This window comes from Dromaius novaehollandiae, chromosome 17 (assembly GCF_036370855.1).
Source record: "Dromaius novaehollandiae isolate bDroNov1 chromosome 17, bDroNov1.hap1, whole genome shotgun sequence".
Taxonomy (NCBI): domain Eukaryota; kingdom Metazoa; phylum Chordata; class Aves; order Casuariiformes; family Dromaiidae; genus Dromaius; species Dromaius novaehollandiae.
Window position 1 is genome coordinate 12,005,184 of NC_088114.1, and position 23,410 is coordinate 12,028,593.

Consider the following 23,410-nt stretch of genomic DNA (forward strand, 5'->3'; position numbering starts at 1 on the left):
TCCTTTCGATAGGAAGGAGATTACATCTGTAACTCACCTGAATAACATGTATTGTGCTTCTAGCTAACCTCATTCTTGCTTGAATCTTACACTCGCAACCTGACCCCACATACACATCCTTCATTTTCACACCTGGCAACACTGAGACCTGGTACAGCTCAGGACCCTGCCCCATTCATTCCATTTCTTCTGCTCTCCCCCCTACAGGAGGTTAGGAGCGGCCTGCTGAGAAGAGGACATAAAGAAAATAAATTTATGTTTGCACTGAATGTTGTGCAGGGAATTTCCAAGGAAGGAAAATGCATCTCTGCTTACTCTGATATAAGGAAGCTGGGGAAATCAGCTGGATATTAGCATCAGATGCCATCACAACTCCTTTATTCTAACCAAAAACCACAGGAGATAACTAAATTCAGAACATGCTTTGGCTTGGGCCTGCCAACATCAGCTGTTCCCATCAGGATGCCTCCCAGAGTATGGACAAAACCGTTGGTTACACCTAACTCCAACAGACTGCAAGTACCCTCAGGCAATACAAGGACAGGTCCGCCAGCCTTGATTAGAGCTACATCTTCCATTACATAGTCAATATTTGGAAAAACATATTTCTTGAGCCGACCAGCTATTCAAAATAGGAATATACAAGGTGGGAAAGGAAAATTGGTCCAAAACCCACTGGGAACACTGTGAAATGACCTAGCTGTATCTTCCGTTTGTGCTGGAGAGCCTCAGTTAGGACTATAATTAGTTTCTTTCAGGCTATTGCTATGATAAAAGGTTATTGCTGGGGCTCAGAGATGTGAAGTAACTGAGCTCTCTTGCTTAGGTAAGTGTTTTGGTGTTAGGATTGCAAGAAGTGGCTGTAGGCTCAAGATTTTAAAATCACACGTGAACTAACTTCTGGGGTTACAGGGTGGGCTTGGAAAGGGAAAGGAATAAAACTCCAAACTCCCCATCTTGATTTTCCCATCCAGAGAAGCCCTACCTGTCCCAGAGGTGACAGATAAAATCAGCACCATAGCACAAGCCTGCTGCCCTGTGTACTCTCTGCCTTGGGGACACAGAGGGCCCCAGGAGCCCAGAATATCTGTGCTGAAGCTTCCTTCAACTCCGCACACTGGTGACCTTGAGAGTGAGCCTCCCATGGAGCAATGTGAATTCCCTGCTCCCAGGAGGGACAGGCCTCAGTTCAGCTCCCTCAGGGCATTTCTCCCTGTGGCAGAGGAGTCCCACCCTGTGGTGTGGGCCAGTTCTCCCTCCTCTTCCTCCCCTTCTGCTTGCAAAACACAAGTAGTTTGGGAAGGCAGATGAGGGCAGCTTTGGAAGAGATGTTCTTGAAAGCTTTGCAACTTTCTGCAAAATACAAAGGATGCATGATCAGATGCCTTGATTTGTCACCATATGCTCAGCCTAATCAGGCAAATACTACTAGGACTGCTGAGAAGTGATGCAGCGCTATTAGACATTTGCAGAATACTTTTTTTTTTCCATCGCCTACCTGCCTGTTTACCAAAATTGGCGTCTAACAATCACTACAGATTATGAGGAGAAAATTGTAGGGCTATTTAAGAACCATCACTAACAGAAGAAAGTCGTGTAGGAGAGACCTGAACCCAGTCACCTTGATGCAAGAGGCCTGTCACAGTTCCTCCTTTACCTTGCCCTGCTTACAATGGCTAAGGGAATTAGATGTGTAAAAAGACATGTTTACCAAATATTTAGCAAAGCACTTCTCAAATACCCAGGGGCAAGTTGCAACAGTGCCCAACAACGCTCCTCATTTCCAAAAATCTTGTAAACTGCACTTGCTATGGGCACACAGTAGTGCACGTGTGTTTCTGAAGGCACAGCAAAGCCAGAGCAAGGCACTAGCCAATCCCTCCTCTTCCCCAAACATCTTACTTCTCACCTCACATCCAGCTGTTGGTATTCCCACCCCACTTTTAGAGAGATTCCTAGTAAAGAAACAAATGAACTGTCTCTGTAAATACTGTGACAAGTGTCTGAGCACACATTATTAAAAACACAAAACAAAACTGGGTTTACTCATCCACATATGCTGCTGTGAACAAAGCCAGATAGGTTATAAGTCTATGTTCATACCCATAAAGTCTGTCCAATTAAGCCATCAACTTGCTGGAGTCTCAGCTTTCAATGGCATTTTAATGATATTCAGAGTAAAGCTGACGAGAGCCAGACATGTGTTTTCCTTCAGAAACTGTACACTAAGGACTGTGGTTCAGGGCATGAGCAAAGCTGCCTCAGAGCTGATAGAAAAGTATTCCTCAGTTGCCAAAGTTGCCAGATCATGCCCACAAGCACTTACTCATGCACCTGGAAGACTGGTTACCTATGTTTAGAGCTACCTACGTGCACCCCGCCCTCCAAATGGAATGCCTGTTAAATTCCCTAATTCAGGAAAGACTTAAAGCTTCTTGAATACTTAAAGTTTCTTGAACAGAGCTGTTTACTCAAGCCATAGCAGTGGCAAAACACCCTGTTAGACAGCATTAGAGCATTGATCAAATTCACATTTCAGCATAGAGAAAGGGAATGGGCCTAGAGCTTGAAACTGGGTGGTGGTTTTGTTTAATGTGTGTGTGTGTGTGTGTGTGTGTGTGTGTGTGTAAGTTTAAAAGAATTTTTTTTGATAGCCATAGTTGATCTACATAATTTGTTGAAACCAAAAGTTTTCTACTTTTAGTAATGACTTCCTTACTTCAGCTACCATGTCTTAGGTGCATTGGTTCTAGTGTCAGAAATACCACCTCAACTGCAGTGACATTGCAGGGGAAGCACTTATGGGTACCAGACACCATCTGCAGCTCACATTTCAGGACCAGACGGACTAACTAGACTGGTTGTCGGCTTTAGCAAGATCTGTAGTTACTTCTAGCTAGACCAACTGTGCTTAGAGCTTACGGAAAGCAGCCAAGACTGTCTAGAAGCAGGGAGAGTAGTTCTTGCTTCCCTTTTAGGCTTCAGGGCAGCCTTCAGCAGTGCCCTGGGCCATACGCTCCATCAGGTCTTACCAGTAAAAGGGCCATGACACAAAGTAACGTTATCTGCAGTCCAGCACTGTACTGTGATTTAACTGCTTTGCTACTGACATTGAAACTGAGCCCACTGCGTAGTTTTAAAACCTGTTACAGGTTTTATTTGCAAAATAGAAAGGAATGAGAGTGCAGATCTCTCACAGCTGTAGAGACTCCCAATCCTGGATTCCTTACAGGCAAAACATTGGTGAAGTTGAGTGACTGCACCTCCTTTCGCACCTCTGCTCTTGTGCTTGCCACCTCCTCACTGCTGCTGAAACTTGCTTGGGTCAAGAGTGCCCCAGGCTGGTCGCTTTCCATTCCTGCTGATGCCAACAGGAAACCCTTATTTTTGTACTTAGTCAACTTACAAGGACTTTTAAAGCACCATTGTACAGAGGCTACTCTATTTTCTGATGAAGTCTTTAAATTATATTTTTAATAAAGTGTTTTTAAACCTATCTTGGAATTTTTTTCTCCAAACATGTTGTCTAGCCTAACACACAAGCAGTTGTTTGAGAGGACTTTCGCAGAGGTATTTCCACCCCTAACATCTGTTCATTCTGGAAACTCAATAGCCTAGGATGCAAGTGCAAGCTTTAGCACTTTTCACATTACCTGAAATCAGTTCTTTGGACTGGTACTGCTAGAACAAAAAAAAAATTAATCCAATTCTGCAGAGAGTCAAGAATTCAAATGCATTTATAGGAATCATTTTCAACAGAAAGTGGTTTTAGCAGTAGCAAAACCTGAGCTGTTCAGAGGGGGAAGTTTTGTAACATAGGTTATAAATCCTAGGGGAGTTTTCTGACCAGATATAAGAGATTCAGGAACATAAGTATGACTTCTGCACCACAAACCATTATAAGCATTCAGCAGCCATTACCAAAACTTGTTTCAGATAGCGTGTTTGTCCAACAATCATTTCCCAGAAATTAGTTACCCTCCAGTTTCAGAGCACAAGCTTTCTCTGTTGTACTTTAGACTGTAGTGTGCCTGGAAGGTTTTGTTAAGCTTATTCTGCTATGCAATAGTTTTATTTGTTTATTTCCCAGACTTCACTCAGCCAAGAAAAAGTTCAGCCAATCCCAAACATTTGACAAACAGTCCCAAGTCCAAAGGGCCAGATATTTCCAACTAATAACAGCTGATGCGGTTCCTTATGTGACCTTGTATATGAGCATCCTAAATTGCCTTGCAAACTGGATTTGAACCCCAACCTGCCACTGAGTGGCGTCTATCCTGGAATTACAAGAAGTGGAAAAGTCAAATTCACAGTTCAGAGATAAAAGGATACAAGCTTGGCCCAAAATCAATCATCTCATTCATCCACGAACACAATGCCACTATGTTCTTTGCAATCACTGTCCTAGCTGCACCTAACACAGTAGTAACAGCACAGGAAAAAAAGAGCACAGAGCACATACCAGACTACTTTTGGCAAAAGTGATTCATCTAGCAGGAGTGATATAAGCTAATATATATCCCAAAGTCATCACCCTTTGATTTATGCACAATCTAGCTATCACTTTATGCCTTGAAACCAGACTCTCCCGAATTCCAGAAACTACTGGGAAAGAGAGGGTGCCCAAAGCCTAGAATTTCAGCCTTTCATTTGCTCTTCGATGCATTGTGAATGTTCAGGTTCTTACAAACTGACAGGACGTTTCAGTGAGCCAAATAGATAAGATCAGTTACTAAGACGTTCATGTTTCAAGGATTTCATAAACATGTCTAGAGCTCAACAACATCCTGGAACACTCAGTTTTGATCTTTGAGTTAAGAATTGAACTTTACGAAGTTTATCATCTACTACGAGATACTAGTCCATAGTGGTAGGTAAACACCAACTCCCCTCAATGTGTCAGTGCAGAACACTTAGTTGTCGCATGTCAGATATGGCTTGCTATGAGGTCATTAATTGCCTGATTAACGGTAGCTCACCTTCAAACTAGAGAAGCTGTAGCATGCCCTCTCTTAGAGGTTTTGTTTCCTTGGACTCTTTGGTACTTCAGGCCTGCAGGCAGGTGTGGTAAGAGGCAAACTGGAGAAAACCAAGCTTGTTCTGGATATTTAGCTACTTTTCTACTCATAGCTTCATGAAAGGAGCGAACAAAGGAGAAAAAGCTCAGGAGAGCCTCTCATGCAAACTCTCACAGTCCCTTTTAGAAGTATCAACTGTGCAGGCAAGAAAAAGGTGCGACGCCATATTTATTTATTTAAGTTGTGCTCAGAGTTTTACAGGTAGCATCTGTCTTCCCTTTAGACCTTCTGAACAGAAATATAGATAGGTAAAAAAAAAAGCTTGAAGCCACTTTTCCAGCTACACACTCATCACCAATAATCAACTTTTGAAGTGAAAAGCAGAAAAATCCTTTGTTAAAAGAAAGAGTGGTGAGTTTGTGAAGGTTTATCCCAGTCCAGTGTTGGGGTTCCTGCTACGGCACAGACTTATTAGATGGTAACTTAGAAGACCGAGCCCCCAGAGCCCGCTAATTCATCTACTCAACAGGAATCAAATTTCTTCTCTAGCAGTGACAAGGACATTCCTGGTAGTTGAAGCTGTGCAAGGGAAACACTTTCTGCAGCTTGGTGAGCTGGACCATCTTCAGAAACACTGGGTACCGAGTTTGATTACATGGGATGGAGATGAGGCAGGAAACAAAGGCAGAACAGACTCTTCAAGTAGGTATTGCGTGTCCTTGTAGACACACCTTTCTCAGCGCACTGCTCTGCCACGAGGCACTTCGGTAATGGCTGTTAAGAACATCAGTCCCAGCTCTGTCAATAGAGTCACAGGTAAATTTGTTCCCATTCCTGTGAGAAGTCCCTGAGTTGCAGACCTTAAGGGTCTTCCCCCAAACACATCTCAGTGTCACTAGATCACTGAAAAAAGGAGCTGAGCCAGGTCAGTAGCCTGCGGGGAAGCCACCTTTCCGGGAATCGCAGGCTGCAGCCCATCCATCATCTGTTTTGAGAATGACCTGCACAACTGCATTGCTGCTCGCCTCTGTGGTATTATGGCCTCTCTTCTTTAGTTCTTCTTCTATACCCTGGAATAAAAAGGTGCATGAGTGCAACAGGAGAGAGAGAAACTGCATATGTGCTGCTGTCTGTGACCTGCATCCTCCATGGCTACCCAAGCATTTGGTGCCTATATCAGGTAGGTCCCCTAAAGCTATATGCTGTCCCTCTTCTTCCTTCTGCTTTCTGGGATGTTTTGCTTTGAAGAGGTGGAGTTGAGAAAATGTGGCATTTGTGGTGTTCAGTGTGGCCTACCAGTACTATTCCCGAGTCCCAGAGCATCCTGCCTCACATATTCAGATGTTGACAGCCAGGACTGATGGATCTCATCTGGGGGTAGGACACAGGACTTCTAGAGTGCAGGGCACCCTACTCAATGCAGGCACGTCTTAGTTATTATTACCTTAATAAGAAGTTTATTTTATCTGGAGATGAAAGAGGATCTTTGAGATAGTTTGATGAAAAAAAGTTGGCTTATCTAGGAGTGTTTTTGCTAATAAAAGACATGGGATAAGATATGTACAAAGACCACATCTGCCTCAGGCCTCTGAAATGCTTAATACCTCAGGGTGAAGTGAAGCTGCCAGCTCAGGGAAGTAGTATCCAGAGCATGGCAGATCCTGCCATCAGGTCACAGGCTGACTGCACCTTTACTGTGAGAATATTTTCAGGCTTGTTCTCAGCTCCCCGTGCGCACCCCCCCTTGCTAGCACGGTGCCAGCTCTTTGGGGTTCATCAGGAGGCTGCCCAGCAGGACAAGAGCTTCCTGAGGGTCACTGGATTTAGACTACTTGGATGCTTCAGGCCCTGATGTGGTTCACTGTTCTGCAAGTCCTTTGAGCTAAACAACATCTGGAAGAAGATAAATACTGTCAGTTCCAGATGTAGCTTGCGTTTGAGCACGCTAGGCCTTAAAGTAGATGTACACTTTGAACAGTTATCATCACCCAGTGTTGGACCTGTGCCCGCTTTAATACCTCTAACCTAGGAACATTTAGCGAGGTGTCACGATTTGCTGCGAGCACAAGCCTTCCCAGCACAGCGAGCCCAGCACCAGACAAACAGCATGTGCACACCCCAACCTCAAGCCAGACAAACCTCCTCTATTTTCTGCTCCAGCTCAACGATACTGGGAAACAGCTGATCATGAATTCTGGGCTCTTCCACTGCTTGCTTGACATCATAACCAAACCAGAGGGAATTCATGATTGCCTAAGAAAAGCCAAACACCTTGATGTTAGTTTTTTGCCTCTGAAGAGATCTGGCCCCCACAGCAGCAGCACAGGCAGAGATTTCTGAAGGATGTTTACCAGAACTCACAAAAAAATGTTATTTCTTGTTCATGCTCCTTCCAGCTCACTTTCTCTTGGCTAAGCAAAACACAGGTGCATTGCGGCAGTTCAGCTTGTACATGCTCTGGAGGATTTGTACACAAAGAGGCCATCAGTGGTTGCAATTAACATAGCAAAAGGATGAGATCCTCAGGCTGTTGTGGCTGATTTTACCCTGCTCTGAGTAAGCCAGTGCTGGCTTATTTAGACACATAACAGTCACCTCAGTGCAAACGCACAGCTACTGCTTCCTGCTACTGTACAACCAGTTTCCTTAAACCCAGCTCATCCCCATTTGCTTAAACTGAAGGTTGGAGCTGGTGGCAGGTGAAAACAGCCTCAGGATCAAGGGCTCTGAACCTGCTTGTAGCACTTGTGCAGAGACTGCTCTCCTGCCTCAGCCAGAGAGGCTGGATCCAGCCCGGAGCTCAGAAGCGCTGTGTCGCTAGCGTTAGTGTGCGGCCCCCCAGGAAACCCGGCAGCGCACGGAAGTCAGGCACGAGGAGCAGGGGAGATGGACAGCAGGGACTGCAGGAGCGAGAGACCCCACAGGTCCAGCTGGAGACCAGCCTCAGCCCAGTGCTGTCGAGCCTTCAGGGCAACGGCCAGAAACCCCAGCCTGGCTCAGCGCTCAGAGGGGCTGCACCCAGCCAGGCGAGACACGAGCACCCAAGCTGCGCCCGCTGCTCCACAGGGCTGACGAACTGGTGGTAAAGGAGTGGTGCTCAGGAAGGAGACAGCTTCCTCCTGCAATCACTTTTGGTCTAGCTGGGCCTTCAAGTAGCTGCTTCTCGGAGAGCTTGCCACCAGTCCTGGCGTAAGTTCGTAGTAGCTCCTCCGCATTGCTTTCATTCACATGCCTGCTGCTTGGGAGAGCAGTCAAGCTTCCTCTGATTTACTGCTGGGAAGGCCAGAGCAGAAATTAATTACTGCACCCCCTCAATGTCCTGGGGTGAGGACTCTGAGCCAGATCTACCCCGTGCCAGCAAGGTGTGGGCCTGAACGTCTCCTCAGGAATAAGGCATGTAGAGAACAGGAGACAGGATGCTATCTGGGACCTTGAGGACTTTCTACTGCAAGCTCTGGTTGGAAGTGAGGTGTGTGGCAGTGCAAAAGGAGAAATCCTGGGGTACGTGAGGATGGAATGACATGCCAATTCCCTGTGTGTTAGGGAAGAGACCGTTTCTAGAGCAGGTCACATTTTAGCATCACTTTGGAAAACTGGAAAGGTTTGAAAGAGCAACAAGAATGTTTTTTTTTAAATAAGAATAAGCAGCCTTAGCAACCATGTCTAAAACAGGAGCACCTACTACAGCTACCCAGCACTGAGACCCACCAGGACCATTTATACCATGCTCCTTACAGCTCCTTTTCAAAGTCCTCTTACACAGAGGACAGACATGGGCATCAACCTCCTCTTTTAGGATAAAACTGGTTTAATCACACACATGTTTGGCTGTCAAACACTGTATGAGGAGGAAGGAGGCAGTAGGTCGGTTAGGAAATAGCCTATTTGGTCATTCCAGAAGTGAACAAAGTTCCCGAGTTTGGATGGGAATGGCTCTAAACCAGAGAAAGAGACTAATTTGCAGAGACACAGAGGATAGAAGTCAAAGCTGAGTTGAAGTCACAAATCTCCTGCAAACAGTAGGAAGAACTTGCCAAAAGGAAAGACCTGGAGTCATTAAAGGAAGCAATTTAGTAGGAGACCTACGAAGACCTTGGGGTTGGAGGGTCTGGCCCTCAAGGCCAGACCAAATGCTCCCTCCCAGCCACCAGGGAGCAGCGGCCACGGTCACATCACACAGGGGCTCGAGCCCCTTATCCCGAACCCTGCCTCTCCCCAGCTTGTTTCGCCTCACCCCTATCCCCAGCGTGCCCACATCATCACATACCAGTGCTGTGGCTGTGGTTATTTTTGTTCCTCCAGAAGCACCAACCACCATCTTGACCTTTTTTGTTTTATCCACCAAGATGGAGGGGCACATGGAGGACATCGGCTGTTTACCTGTTGGGGACACAGATGTGACAGAGGCTCAGCCTTGCACTGGCACGTTGCAGACTGCTGGCTCCTGCTCCATGTCTAAACCCAGAGCCCCAGCAGCCACCTACCTGACTCGGTTCATACAAGTCTCGCTCAGCCCTTGGGGTCCCAATCCCCCCGTACCAACCTCCTCCTCGCTCCTGCAATGCAAAGCTTGGCCCCAGGCCTTTGCGCAGAGGTGGAGGTTGCCGGCCTTCCTCATCCTGGCTGGGGCTGCCTGTGATGCAGCTGCCTCCCCAGCCGCTCACCCCCCTGCCCCGGCCGAAGCGTGGTGCGCAGGAGGCGGCAGAACCCCCGGCCCGCGTCAGCGGCGGTGAGATCAGTCTGCAGGTGAAACGGGCTTGGTGCTCAAGCCGGGCGCACAAACGGCCTATTCAGAGCTGCGCTACGGGCAGCACAGGGAGAAGGATGGGCAGTGCCAACTGACGCGCTGCGGTCAGCTTCTCCTGCTTCCTCTCTCGTAAGACCATTAGAAGAAACCTCTTGCGGCCCCAAGGCACTTTACTCGGCTTACCCCAAGCTCCCTAGGAGAGGATATCAGGCTGCTGGAAAGGGGCATGTCCAGGAGCTTTTCTTTAGCACCTTTCTCAGGGTGCTCCCAGAGCAGCGGGTTGTGCACTTTCAGCAGGGGTGTCGGGTGCCCGGCTTTCACCCCCATGCCCTGCAGACAGCTCCAGATCTGCGCCGGATCACAGGCAGGCTGCAGCCTGGCTCGCAGGTGCCACAGTGCTAGCGTGCACGGTACAGCCACAGGACCGAGCCGGGAAGGCAGTTTACAGCTACCTGGTGCTATGAAGTTTGCTGGAGAAGGAGGGATCCCAAATCCGTTGATTATGTCAGGTGAGCTGAAGTCATCCATCTCATCATTAAATATGATTCCACTCACGTTGGATCGTACATCGGAGCCAAAGCTAAACAAAACAAGTTGGCGCAGGCATGTCAAAACCAGAGCAAATCCAGGATGAGCTTCAGATGAATTACTGCAATGTGAAACCTGGGATTTGATGGGAGTTACTCTCCACTCTCTCCTGCTGTAAAGGACATTCTGTCACCATATGGGGAAAGGAAGCAGTTTATACCCTGAGCAGCAGCTACACGAAGAGGAAAGGCAGCCCAGAGCCCTGCTGTATAGCACCCTGCAAGGGTCCCAAGGGGAAAAAAAAACAGCAGAGCAGGTAAATACAATTCCTCTTGTCACTGGGAAGCGCTGCATTCCATTTAGAGGCAGCACAACTCAAAGGCTGGGATGTTTTGGGAATGACTGGGGTTTTGCTTAGATGTGGCAAGCAGGAGAGATTTACTATGAACAGAAGGAAGAGCCTTTACCACCCCAGCTTCAGGCCGTACACAGAGAACAAAGCTCTTTCCGACAGCACTCAAGGGCAAACACTGCACTTCCAGGCCAGCTGTATTAGCTCAAATTTCTTCCAGATGCCTGGGAAATCAGAGCCTGCAGGGACAGCATGGTTATGAGAAGATCCAGATGCTGTGGATGCGTCCTCGGTGGGTGAACCCAACACGAGAGAGGGCCCTAGTTCACATATCTTGGCCTCTGACCCAACCAGACAGGACTCAGCGTTAAGAACTGACCTGCAAGCTCAGCGGGAGAAGTGCCCATCAGCAGTGCTACCCATCCTTGCCCCACTACGGAGGTGCCAGTTCAGTGATGTTTTATACCAACCACAGAACCACTAGGAAGACAGCAGAGGCCTACAGGGGAGTAACGTCTGAGCTCATACTATTGGTTGACGGTGCTGGTGGCGGACACAGCGCTGCCGTCCTCGGCCACAACGGAGAGGTGGGATGTACCAGCGTCGGCTCCAGTGTAATACACTGGCTCGTAGTAGTCAATTGGATGGGAGATGTTTGTGATTTTCCTCCGGAGACTATCTGCATAGAACTCGGACGTCATGTTTTGGATCGCCTGCCAGAGAAATCCAATGCAGTTACTTGGCAGATTAAGTTTAAGAGACATGTAGTTACAAGGCTGATATCCAACACTTCAGACCACAGGAGAGTGGCACGTCCCAGCAATGAGACTACAGTTTTCCAGTGGGAGTCCTCCTCCTTCTCGAAAGGTGGACATGTTACCAAAGAGCATTTTAAGCAGTCACGGAAGAAGCCGTTACAATGCATCCCTTTGTGTGGGAAGTTAATCAACATCCATTATTGCAGATATATGGAAAGCTATCCTCAACACTGCAGCAAGGTGTATGCAAACAGTATTATACTTGCTTCAGAGATGAGAGAAGAGGAATAAGGTGGAGAGGATTAGACCAAGGCAAGCCCTGATAATTGCTCTGTAAGTTGCAAGTTTGTGTCCACCAGGCAAGGCTGTGCTCAGATCCTGCTGTTTTTGGAGAGTCACAGAAATAAGAGCACAATGTGCAGAGTCAGGAGAAGTAGAGTTCCTGCTTCAGCCCTTCACATCCGTTGGTCCATTTACTACAGGCAGGACTGTGTTCAGAGAGCTACAAGGGTGCTGTGAGCATCATCTAGTGTATGAGCTTTAAATACTATTAGAACAGGGAAGGTTAGCCCTAAATACATATGAAGGCTCCTGGGAAATTGAGGATTTTACTTCACCTAAAGCAGGAAGATTTCCTCCATTTATATCCCTCACAGCTCAGCCACAAATCACTGCCATAGGACCTGGTGCTATAATTCAGAGATGCATTTCAGTGCCTGCCAGCAGCACGTGGTATGGAGCATCCCTGACAGTGCTTAGTCACTCTCAGACTTGAAGCCATGTTCCAGTCAACATTGGTACTGCAGAAGGAAAAAGCTTTTGCCAGTTACCTCTTCGATGTCAGTGAAATTTGGATCTCCTAGTAAAGTCCTCTTGGCAAAGGCAAAGCGAAAGGCCTCCACAATGCGGTGGTAAGTCAGACCTTTCTCCTCCAGGGTTTTGATGCTGTCAACAGAGAAATTATATCCTGGCAACAGAAGACGAGCCATTGTGAACACAAATGAAGATACATGGTCAATGGGCTGCTAATAAAACTGTCAAACAGGATCATCTTGAAGCCCATCACTACAGAGACGCAGGGACTGCACTGTCCTAACCTCCACATGGAAAACACAGGAGCTCTGGTAGTTTTGGGCTCTGTGGGAATCGGCAGCAGGATTTGCACTTGGGGAGGTGTTTTCCAAAGAAGCCTCAAGTACAAGTTAGTTTCCACCCATGCAGGTACTGGGGAAGTGCCCCAATCGGGAGAATATTTTTCCCCTTCACACCTGTGTTTCACATACCAAGGTCACATCCCTGAGTTTACAGCAGAAGAGGAATGTTTCTACTTGTCTGCTCCTTTCTGGGGCTTCAGACACCCACGAGGAACAGCACTGCTGTTCTTCACCCTCTGGAGTGCTACGGAGGCCCAGCTCCCGAAATACAACCGTTGTCTCTGGAGCTCTCCGAGCTCCTGCTGCCTGCAAGACACCGCTCAGTGGTACTCTCACCTTTCAGTATGTTGAAAATGAGTGCTAGCACTGGGCCACTCAGGGGGGCACTAGGCGTGTAGAGGGTAAACTCCCCGAGGGCGATTTCTATAGGTCTTTCAATCACTGTTGCGTTATAATCCCGCAGGTCCTCCATTGTGACAATGCCGCCTAGAAGAGAGAAGAAAACTATAGGTGTGGGTTTGTGTGATCTCCAGTGGGAAGAGGAGATAACTTTCCATCACCAGGCATCACAGCAAGGATAGGATGGGACACAGACAAATCCAAAAAGTTGCAAGGTAAAGAGAGCAAAGATGGGTGCACAGGAGATTAATGTTTTCCCTGATAGATCCAGCTGAGGCTCAGATAGCCTAAGCTTGAAGCTGGGCTGACCTATAGCAGCAAAAAATCTGGTGATCCATTTATTTCTACAGAGGACACCAGCACTATTAGGGAACAAAATGACCCAAAGAATCCTGTTTACAGGAGGAAGATGCAGCTTTTGGGTGCAGATGCTTTGTGCTACCCCACAAGCAGAGTAATTTGTACCTTCCATTGCCTTTCTCATCAGAAAGGGGAAGACAGTAATTAACAACGGCAAATAAAAGCAGGGAATGACTTGTTCGGGTGAGGTTCACTGAAGCTAGCGGGTGCTAGCTGGTAAGGACAGGTTACTGACCCCATCTAGTGGCATCCGGAGGTTAAACAAACTCACTACAGGAGCATGGGGTGGTTGAAGTTGTTGGATTCAGGCTCTGTAGATGGCGTGTACCTATATACCATAGCAAGTCTACGCATGTCTGAATAGACTACGTTGTACAGAAATGCACAGTATATACTATGCATTGCTGACTAAATTCGAAATACGTTCATTAAACCTCTGAGCGCTAACAGCTTCTCTTGGGCATCCTGGTGCCACAGATCTCAGAGGTGGCATTTCAGGCTGTAGGTGCGACCTGCTTCCGAGGGTTCTGCAGGTCACAGGCTCATCCCTGGGTGCTGAGCTGCAGCAGTCACGTCACTCAGGCCGTTTTGGACAGTGTCCTGTTTCTCACCTACGCTTTGGATGTCGGCGATGATCTGTTCTGCCACGCTTCCTGTGTAAAAGGCATCTGCTCCCTCGTTGGCTATAGTCTCATATGTATCAGCTAGTTTAGGCATCTTGATGATATCGCCCTCCTGCAGAATTTTTCCTTCTCTGCAGAACACTTCGCTAACAGAGAAAGGAGATTGAGAAGATCAGATCTGAGATGTAAGTTCAAAACTATGTGTGCCTGTATCAGCTAACACGGTACTTGACTGTTCAGTCTGGAGGCTCCCAGGAGAGAAGAGAACTGCCTGAGCCATGCCACACGCCTCCTGATCACGTGCACCAGGACACACAAGCAAACAGTGGCTTCTGACATGGGATTCCACATCCCTCAGAACCTGCTTAACGAAACCTGAAGGGGGGAGCATCAATCTTTGTCGCAAAGCAGGCCACCCTCCCCATCTGCCCAAGGGTTTAAAAACAGCCTCGGGAGGCCTGTGAGGGGCCATAGTCCTTGAACTCCAGCAATTCAATTCAGAGCACAGGCCATGAAGCTGTGAGGTTCAAAGCTTCCAATGAGTCCAGGAAAATGCACTTTGATCCCTACTTGTCAGAGCATTTTGAAGTAGACAGTTCCACTTCTAGCTCCCTCATCATGGATCATGGATGTGATGCTTTGGCCCTCCAGATGGAAGTGCAGGAGATAGACCCAGGCTGTCCATCCCAGTTAGGTTGCAAAACAACCTGTAGCTAGCAGAGATTTTAAGGAACAAGAAAGAATTAAGCATAATATCCAGTAGGGCTGGACATAGACACCATGGGTTTGACTGCAAGAGAAAATGGAGAAGCATTTAAAACCCTTTATGTTCATAGTCATTGCCAGAAGTGGATGGTCAGAGGCATTGCTCCAGGAAGGCTGACTCCAGGATGAGAGATGACCCAAATTCCTACAGCCTGAGAGCAGATGAGATGTTCAAGGAGAGGAACATGCTCTGCAATTGCCCAAAATGCAAATCAGACTAGCTTAGTGTACTTATAGCATGAGAAAAGGCTGGGGATTCAAACACGTTGCCATCCGACAAAGCTAGCCCAGCATGCACTCAGGTTCCACCTGCCCAGACAATGGACCCTAAGAGCAGAATTTATCTCCCTTTAAAAGTCAGGACTGAACTTTCCTGAAATTGGCCACATAAATTAGCAACTTCAGGTAGCTAGAATAGCATCAACAGGGTACAGCGAGTACAGACACTGGAGGGGAGGGACAGTCCTCATGGACACCACGTTACACAAACACAGACACTCTTCATCTAGGATGCAGTAACCCCAAGTTTCCCTGCTCCAAACAGCAACTGCTCTACCTACCACAGTGAGGGATTGCTTTCAATTGACGTCTGTTTTGATCTGAGGGCTCCTCCAAGGCCTTTCCCGATTGGGAACCCTTCTCTTGCCAACTTGATGCTGGGCAGAAACAGGTCTTTCCATGCTAATTTGCCATGACGTTTGTGAGCCAATTCATAGCCACGAATTTCTCCTGGAACTGCGATGGACAGTCCTCCTGGAGCCGACAAGGGACGTGTTAGCACACAGCAAGGAGGGAAAACAACCAAAAAAAAAAAAAAAAAAGAAAAAGAAGAAACCCCCCCACAAAAAAACAATTAGTGGAGTAGGAGGTAAAGCAGGGCTTATCTGTTGGCTTTGGTTTTAGGCAGGGGTCACACGTAGTATTACAAGCTCAGCCTACGCGTACAACATTAACAGAATTATTCTGGCTGATACTCATGCCTACATGTTCTGGACTGCTGAAACACCTCTACCCTCTTGCTGGTTACTCCGGTTTTTGATCCTTTCCCCCACAGCTGGCTCTGTACTAGAGCACAGCTGCTCAGCACACTGCTCAGCTATTATAGCTGCCTGCAGTTTCCAGTCCTTCAGAAGGGACACGCATGTACATGCTTAAGCCAAAAGCTTTGTTGCAGCACTGTGACAGCAATTGCAATGGCTGACTACTACATTGCAGTGATTGCGGGAGGAGACTGTTGCAGCAGCTTGCTTTAATCCTGTTTCTATCAGCATCTCACAGAAGTTCAACACTTCTCAGAGCCCCTCCAAGGCTCTGTCTTTCCCCTGTTACAGGAACGACCAGGAAGAGAAGTGGTTAGGATTTCTTTCTACTTTTGATTAGAAAATACCTCCCTGGAAGGGCAATACTGCTTCTTCTCTGAAACCTCTGAACCAGTTTGGTTCCACCAGTTTGAAGCCACCACAAAAGATACTTAGGAAGGACTCTTGCACTGACAAGAGCTAGGGAGATCCACAGAGATTCATTCAAAGAGGTGGAAATGAAAGTTGGCAGATACGAGTCTCCCAAAGCAGTGAAATGGCCTTTGCCATACCTTTCCGAGAGAGCTCTGTGTTATTCCCAAACATGTTTGACGATGCTTGTTTTGGAGCCACCTCTCTTGCATTAATGATTTCCACTTCCCCTTTAAAGACAGAGCAAGGAAGATAGTGTTTTAGCTCTGGATTCAGCACACAGACACTGTTTCTGCTGAAGGAGTCTGACTATTGGGAGCCAGTTTCTCGGCAGTTGTTTTGAGGACAGCCTGTTCCTACAGAGGCTGGGAGAGTCAGTCTTCACCCAGGTAGGATGAACCACCTCTCTCTGCTTTAGATAAAGCAACAGTTCTACAACTCTTCCAGCCACATATGACCCTGTCCCTTACCTGTGCTGCTGTAGATGGTAAAGAAGAGGCCCCCTCCAATGCCCATGCTGTGAGCATTCATGAGTCCTACACACAGCAGAGCTGCAATCGCTGCATCCACTGCTGATCCGCCTTGCTGAAGGATGTCCCTGTACAGCAGAAAAGAAGGCATCTCACAGCGACGTGCTGCAGTGCTTCAATGCCGCCATCGTGTCAGAGCAAATGTGACAGATCTGTCATGCACATTTGTCCACGCCTTGTCTATAGGATCCTCACAAGTAGGAAGTTTTGAGCTTCTGTCACCTTAGAGACCAGACCCCGACAGTCTAGGTGCAGACCAGATCAGCCCTCACCAAAGAGGCATCTAGACTAGCCTGAAAACACCGAGATGCATCAAAACACCTGTAGGGACTGACATCGAAGACCCATTCACTGCATGTGCAAAATGACAGTTCTCCAAGGAGGCTGAAATCTGCAGCTCTTGCATCTAGAACTGGAGGACAGCTTCACAAATAGATTTTTAAAAGGAGCCTGAAAAGCATCACTCCCATGGTTTCTGTACCAGGGGAATCTTTGCCCAGTCTACTGTCTTTGAGTGACTGCAGTGATATCAGTCAGGCATGGTAAGAACCCAGGTTTTATTCTGGCCTGCTCGTTCCACGGGGAGATTACACAGGATTTGTGCCGTGCAATTGCCAGAGCTGCACTTGGGCACCAGAGGAAATGGAACAGTTTTGTCTTGTGCGAGACCTATCAGAGCTAAAGAGTCACTACAGAATTGTCAAGTACCTTCCAATTATTGAGCACTGCCCCGCATCTGCAGCCACAGCTGCCCTCTCGTAGATGTTTGTGTCCGAGAAGCCACGGCGCAGTCCAAAGAAGAGTCCCAGGAATAAGACGAGCCCCAGCAGGACCACTCCGACCACCACATAGAGCTTCTTCATCTTCCTGGAGGAAGAGACAGGATGATCAACCTTGGTGTTTCTGGGCCACATGGGAACTATCGAGCAGGTGATCAGGCACAAGAACAGTCTTTTCATCAGTCTTCTTTCAGATCCACTGTTTTCCCCTCAACAACCATCTGCTCTGCCCACGGAAGGGAGGTTTGGGAAAGAACAGCCACAGGAGGTGGAAGATCAGTTCTGGCCTGACCAGTTACGTCAGGATGAGGTCCTGTTTTGAAATGAAGCAGAACATGAGGAGGGGACGAGGTGTTCCCAAGGGAAGCAAGCACCCTGCTGCCACTACCTTTCAAGGGCGATAGGAAATCGCTCTTTGTGACTTTACACTCCGAGGATTCTAGATGTTCAACAAAAATTTAAGTAGCAGGTAAGATCACTGGCCATCCCCTTGCTGCAGTGCTTGGGAGGAGAGAGACCTAGTGTCATGCTGAATTTGATCTAGTTCCCAAATCAAATGAGCAAGGCCTGTCAGAGGCTTTGCCAGAATTCCCCCTCCCGCACATTCTGGCAAGCCCTTTGCCTCATTTGTGATGTGACGGAGTCAAGGACCATGTCCTGTCCATGCTCTGGAGGCTTTTGCCAAATGTGCAGCCACCTACATTGAGCTCTTCCTTCCTTCTCCATACACACCATACGGCTTCTTCCTGCCTTTCCAGCTGTTGCTTTTTAGCAGGTTCCCATGCAGTTCTGAGCTGCTGGCAGTGAACAGCCACTTCCTCCCCCAGACCTCTCACTGGGTGGCTCTTCCAAGTATCTCCTCACTCAGATACATATCAAGAGCTTTTGTATGGGCACTGCCAGCACCATTTAGCTATGCCCGTGCCACCACTGTGCAGGTCAGCCCTTCTACCAACTCCAAAGCTTTTACCAGCTTCCCCTTTACCCATTGCTGGCATCCCATCTTTCAGAGTGACCCACTTCAGCAAGCACCCCAGGGACTCCTGGAAGCCCATCAGTAACAGCTCTGAAGCGTTACAGTAAGAGCAATGAAAAGGCCCCAAACCTTCAGCGAGAACCTGTTCTGTAGCATGTAAGTAATCCCATACACCAAAAAAGCAGCAATTTCAGAGGTGAGAAGGGAAATCCAAGAAGCAGAACATAATTGGTGTTACTAATGACTCGGGTCATATTCAGTGGAGAAATTCAGAGCTATAGCTTCATGTAACCTTTTAATTGCCATCCCTGTGGAGGAGTCCCTGCCCAGGAGGTTGCCACCGATCAGTGCAACACACACCTTCAGTCACTAGCAAGCCGCCTTGGCCAACCCATTTGGCTCACGCCAGCGTGAGCAGAGCACCCCTCCTTGTACAAGGGCCCCTGGCCAGAGTACCTCTCCAATAAGCTTGCCGCTCTTAGAAGGCGATGCCCAGTGCCGACGTCTCCGTGCCTCCCAGTGCTGCACACAGCCACCTCGAGCCTCACCTGTGCGCTCGGGCCGCACGGGGTTGCCGTTCACCTGCGGGTCAGCACGGGATGCCAAGGAGCTCGGCCACAGGTGTACTGCAGGCACACACCAGGATCAGTCAAGAGCTACTGCAGGGACGGAGAGTCACTGCCGCTTGTGGAGACTAATTTTCATGAAATACAGCTTGAACATCTATTCTTTGACCCATTTCCTTTCCCATTACAGGGCTGTGTCAGCAGGGAGACCTGAAGTCATGACCCCACCTTCAGGGACCGACTTCCCCCTGCACAGTGCAGCTCACGGGCTTTCACCGTGACTACCGTACTCGTGCAGTAAGCAAGACGCCCTTTACCTCACTGAAGCCTCTGCTGTCCTCAGAGACAAGCCAATCCACGGCACTGTGGATGGAAAGCAGAGCCACCACTCCCACTCTCCATGGATATTCAACAGCCCAAAGCAGAGCAAACTCCAACGGTCAGAGCAGCGCTTGGTGCCTCGCAGCAGCAGCGCACGCAGGGCTAGGGAGCCGCGAGCGTGCCAGCCCTGAGCTAACTAGAGGCCGGCCAGACTGAAGCACTTCTCAGAGGGAGGAGATTAGCAAGCACTGCCGCTCCGCCTCACCCCCACTCCTGTCATTTCCAGCGCGGACATAACCATTTGCTATCCAAGCCCCGTATCCGTGAGTGTCAGCACTAAGGATGTCTGTCTCCAAGTAATTCAGCTCAAACCAGGATGTAAATCTGCCGCCTGTCCTGTTCCGTATACAATCTCAGCTGGGGGCAGTGAAAGGTAAATGGATGAAACCTCTTTCCAGGTTCAGTACTTGATTTACACTTAACTACTTTTAAAAGAGACCAGTGGCATGTTTGCAGAGCAGCGACCGCGCAGGGGAACAGAGAGGCCTTTATGTCCTCAACAATAGCTCGCGCACAGCCTCAGGGTTTAAAGACAGTTCTGTTTGTTGGCAGAGGGAGTCCAGCTTCAGCACTGGCAGTCTCCTCCAGGCTTTGCAAGAAATGCCATGGCATCTTTTATCTGCGCCCCAGCTAGGCAGAAGGCACTTTTGTTCCATCTGAAGGCCGCTCTGCCGGGCCGCGCTGTGAGCCTGGGCTGACCCGGGCCTGGCAGCCGGCCCCTTAACCCGCAGGCTCCTGGCTGGGGCTCGAGGCGTCCTGCACGGCCCTGCCTGCCTGGCTGCCGGACAGGACAGCGGCACGGCGTTACCGCCCGGCCACGCAGCAGCTGGCGAGGAGGGGAAGCCTCAGACAGCGCCTCGGCATGCGCTTTTCACCTCCGGATTTGGATGACGCTCACAAACACCTCCCAGGCCCATAAGGACTCAGCTGCAAGCGCCCAGCGGCTGGTGAGCACACAGGCCTTGAAAACGGCCTTCCAGCCCCTCTCGTACGCCACAGTCACAGCCCCAGGCAGGACCGGGCACGCCGGCGGCACGACTGCTGCATGCTGGCCCTGCGCTGCGGCACCCAAGGCACCTTCCTCCGCTGGGCCTCCGGGACCAAGCAAGGGGGACAGACCTGTGGCCCAGAAAAAGTGACCTCTCCTAATAAAAGGGCATCTGTGTCAGGCTGATCCTGCTAGAGAAGCAGCAGATATAAGAGCTAAAGGTCTGCAGATTTTTCTTCCACGAAAGCACAGAGAGCCAGCTCAGGTGAGGATTATCCTCTCTACCTTGGCTTCCAGTTGAATTCCCATACTGTCCTTGACCTCCTTTGGGGCCCAGCCCCAGCAGGAGAGACCCCTCGGACCGACCTTACTGCCTCCCTAGCCGTGGCCCAGCAGAGCACCAAAGAGGCACTGTTGGCCGCGCGGCGATCGGGAGGTAGACCAGGTGCCTGCAGGTTTCCGTGCCCTGACCCGTTCCTGCGCTTGCCCCGTGCCCTGGCCAGGCGTGTTACGGCAACAGCCTCTGCTCAAAGTCAAGTCCCTGCTGTGGTTTGTTTCGGGGAGCACTCAGAGCGACCGTCGCGTGCCTGCCAACAGGCGCGCAACCCGAGGGAGGCAGAGCTCGAGCTCCCCTGCCTGTTGTCCTCTGAGGTTGGTTTTAACCTTCAGATCTTGGCCAAATCCAGCCCTTTGGAAACTTGGTTAGCGCTTCAGTTGCGCAGTGCTGCTTGGCCTTGGCAGCCGGCCTTTGAGAGGGGCTGGGAAGGCATTAGAGGCAATATGATGACTTCTCATTTTCTTAGAGGCCCAACAGCCGTTGCTAACCAAGAAATTTAAAACCAAGCCTGATGTTCTGTCTGAATTTAGGTGGGCTGAAGGGGAGGAACAACAAGTAGAGTTACAGCTGGATGAGCAACCCAAATGAGTTGTATTCAGATGTGTCACAGGCTTCACAACCTTACTTAAACATGCCATTATTTTGTAACTAAAAGACCCCCAAAGGAAGGGAGCGAGCCAGCATCAGGCAGGGGACACGGGGTCTGAGCAGCTCTGCCTGGAGGGGTGGGAAGTGCTATAGAGAGGAGGAACCTGCCACTGTCAGGAAAAACCCCAAGAGAACTGAAAGAAAGAGGAGAGAGGACGGGGAGCCAGGCCAAGAGCAGGGAAGAGAGAACAACAGATACCGGAGAGGAGAAAGGCCAGGTGAGGTCAGGCCCTGCCTTGTTCCTGAGTGAAGCAGCAAAGAAAGCATTCTCTGGCCATGGCTGCCAAACATGCTTTAACCAAGCAGGTTTCTGTTTTAAACCTGTTTTGCAGCAGCTGCATACTCTTCCTCCCGCCCTCAGCCCAGTAGCCGATACTTGGCCCTCAGCTCCGAGACATCTATCCTCACCTCCCGTGCTAGAGCAGATTATGCCAGGACAGTTTAGATGTTCTAAATCTTGTCACAGGACACAGACTATGTTAACCTGCTAAAACCCAAAGTCCAACCTACATCGATGATTGCTATATTTAGATAAATATTAATAATAAAGAGTTGAAATACTGCTTTCAAACTCTGTTGTTGTGTAGAGCAAAGTGTCAGTGACTTCAGCACGGGAATGCACGTAACAGTGAATAGTCACCAGGCTGCCACAGGGGCCCTGCGAGCATTAAAAAACAGAGGCCTCGAAAGCGCAGGACCAGGCTGATAGCAGAGGCCCCAGGGCTGTTCACACGAATGGCCAACTCTGACCTAGAACTACATAACACCGTAGCACATGTGCCATCAGCTGATTGCATAGGTGGAGCCACCTCTAAAGTGTTATAAAAGACCATAAAACAACTAGTTGTGATCAGTTCTGCAGACTCAATGCTGATGTATGGCATCAGCACTGAGTCTCCAGAACTGATCACGCTGACATCCTCTCCTGCTACACACGTAAACGTTGTTTTAGTATTATCAAAGGAAACTGGTTTTGGTCTAAGGTTTTGCTAAGTGTCTTGCTATGGTCTGGCTCCCGACCTTTGCGGACTGTCTGTTACAGCTGCCTACCTATAAGTCAGGCTATTTCCAAAGGCTGTTTCCAGCAGCTGGCCAGGGCACCAGCCCATATTCAGAGGCAAAGGTGGGAGTCACCTCTGTTCTTGCGCTAATGGCCAGTGCAGGGGATTACATCCCCTGTTAAGCACCAAACCATTGCTGGCTCCCAAGCCATTTGCTCCTCGATTTCCTTGCTCACCGTCAGATTGCTAAGAGGTGGTTTAACGGACAAACGGTTCCTTCATCTGTGGGGAGCCTTTGCAACTAGGAGTCTGCACTCGCACCCATTTAGCTGGATGGCCGTTCAGATCTTCAGGTGTAACTGCAGTAAGCACACATGCCCTCGGCTGTCAGGAAGGGCAAGGGCCAGCAGCTCCCGCTTTCGTTTGCAGCAATAGCCAGGCTTGTCAGCCTCCGAGCAGCTACTTTGCTGTGGTTATTCGCTCCCGAAGGGAGCTTGTGCTAGAGAAAACGAGAACCAAAAAGATACGCAAAGTACGCTGGTGCCGACCATGACTATTTCTGGTGAGGTGAGGTGTCTTCCCACTTCCTCAGGGAGAAAAGCATGCAAGACTTGCTTGCTTACTCTTCCGAGCTATCCGTTTTGTAGCTTGTTTTTACACCTCTTTTCTAGCGGCTCTGTAAGATTTAGCGTGACTCCTGCTGACTCACTAGGGTCTTTGCCTCTTTTCTGCTATAACTGGTGGTTACACCTGCTGCGGCCTGCTGCTCATGTACCAAATCCAAAGTTCAGGTCAGCCGTTCTGCCTGAACCACTCCTCCGTTGCTCAGTCCCCGAGTCTTTCGTTCCAGCAGGCTGATATATGCCATAACCACCCAAAGGCCAGGGTATTAACACATTACATAACAAGAATTGGGTAAAGATTACAGAGTTGTAACACCAAACCTGCCTCCTGTCTACTGGGTTAGAGCTCTCCAGTTGCAGTGGGGCCTTCACACCTCACCACGAATAGTCCCAGAGCAGAGGTGGGCAAGGGGCGCCGGCTGCACG

The 23,410-nt window shown here is 49.0% G+C and overlaps 2 protein-coding genes across 10 annotated transcripts in view; one reads left to right on the plus strand and one right to left on the minus strand.

The window, feature by feature from the left end:
- GGT5 (gamma-glutamyltransferase 5) overlaps window positions 1–3,496 on the plus strand; it is a 49,589-nt gene extending 46,093 nt beyond the window's left edge. For all 4 annotated transcript variants that reach the window (XM_064522212.1, XM_064522211.1, XM_026119208.2 and 1 more), the window contains one exon: window positions 208–3,496. In XM_064522212.1, the coding sequence (XP_064378282.1) occupies window positions 208–354 (147 nt within the window). In that variant the 3' untranslated portion in view covers window positions 355–3,496. The remainder of the gene's footprint in view (window positions 1–207) is intronic.
- A 1,732-nt stretch (window positions 3,497–5,228) lies between these two features.
- Window positions 5,229–23,410, minus strand: part of GGT1 (gamma-glutamyltransferase 1) — a 35,602-nt gene continuing 17,420 nt past the window's right edge. For 4 of the 6 annotated variants that reach the window (XM_026119123.2, XM_064522207.1, XM_064522208.1 and 1 more), the window contains 12 exons: window positions 17,394–17,552; window positions 16,626–16,753; window positions 16,296–16,385; window positions 15,265–15,457; window positions 13,928–14,085; window positions 12,894–13,043; window positions 12,234–12,370; window positions 11,174–11,358; window positions 10,218–10,345; window positions 9,286–9,398; window positions 7,158–7,271; window positions 5,229–6,088 (listed from right to left, as the gene is read on the minus strand). In XM_026119123.2, coding sequence (XP_025974908.2) covers window positions 5,945–6,088; window positions 7,158–7,271; window positions 9,286–9,398; window positions 10,218–10,345; window positions 11,174–11,358; window positions 12,234–12,370; window positions 12,894–13,043; window positions 13,928–14,085; window positions 15,265–15,457; window positions 16,296–16,385; window positions 16,626–16,753; window positions 17,394–17,548 — 1,695 coding nt within the window. In that variant the 5' untranslated portion in view covers window positions 17,549–17,552 and the 3' untranslated portion in view covers window positions 5,229–5,944. Of the gene's footprint in view, window positions 6,089–7,157; window positions 7,272–7,379; window positions 7,476–9,285; window positions 9,399–10,217; window positions 10,346–11,173; window positions 11,359–12,233; window positions 12,371–12,893; window positions 13,044–13,927; window positions 14,086–15,264; window positions 15,458–16,295; window positions 16,386–16,625; window positions 16,754–17,393; window positions 17,553–23,410 lie in introns of those variants that run through there. The other 2 variants (XM_064522209.1, XM_026119125.2) reach the window with 2 other exon arrangements.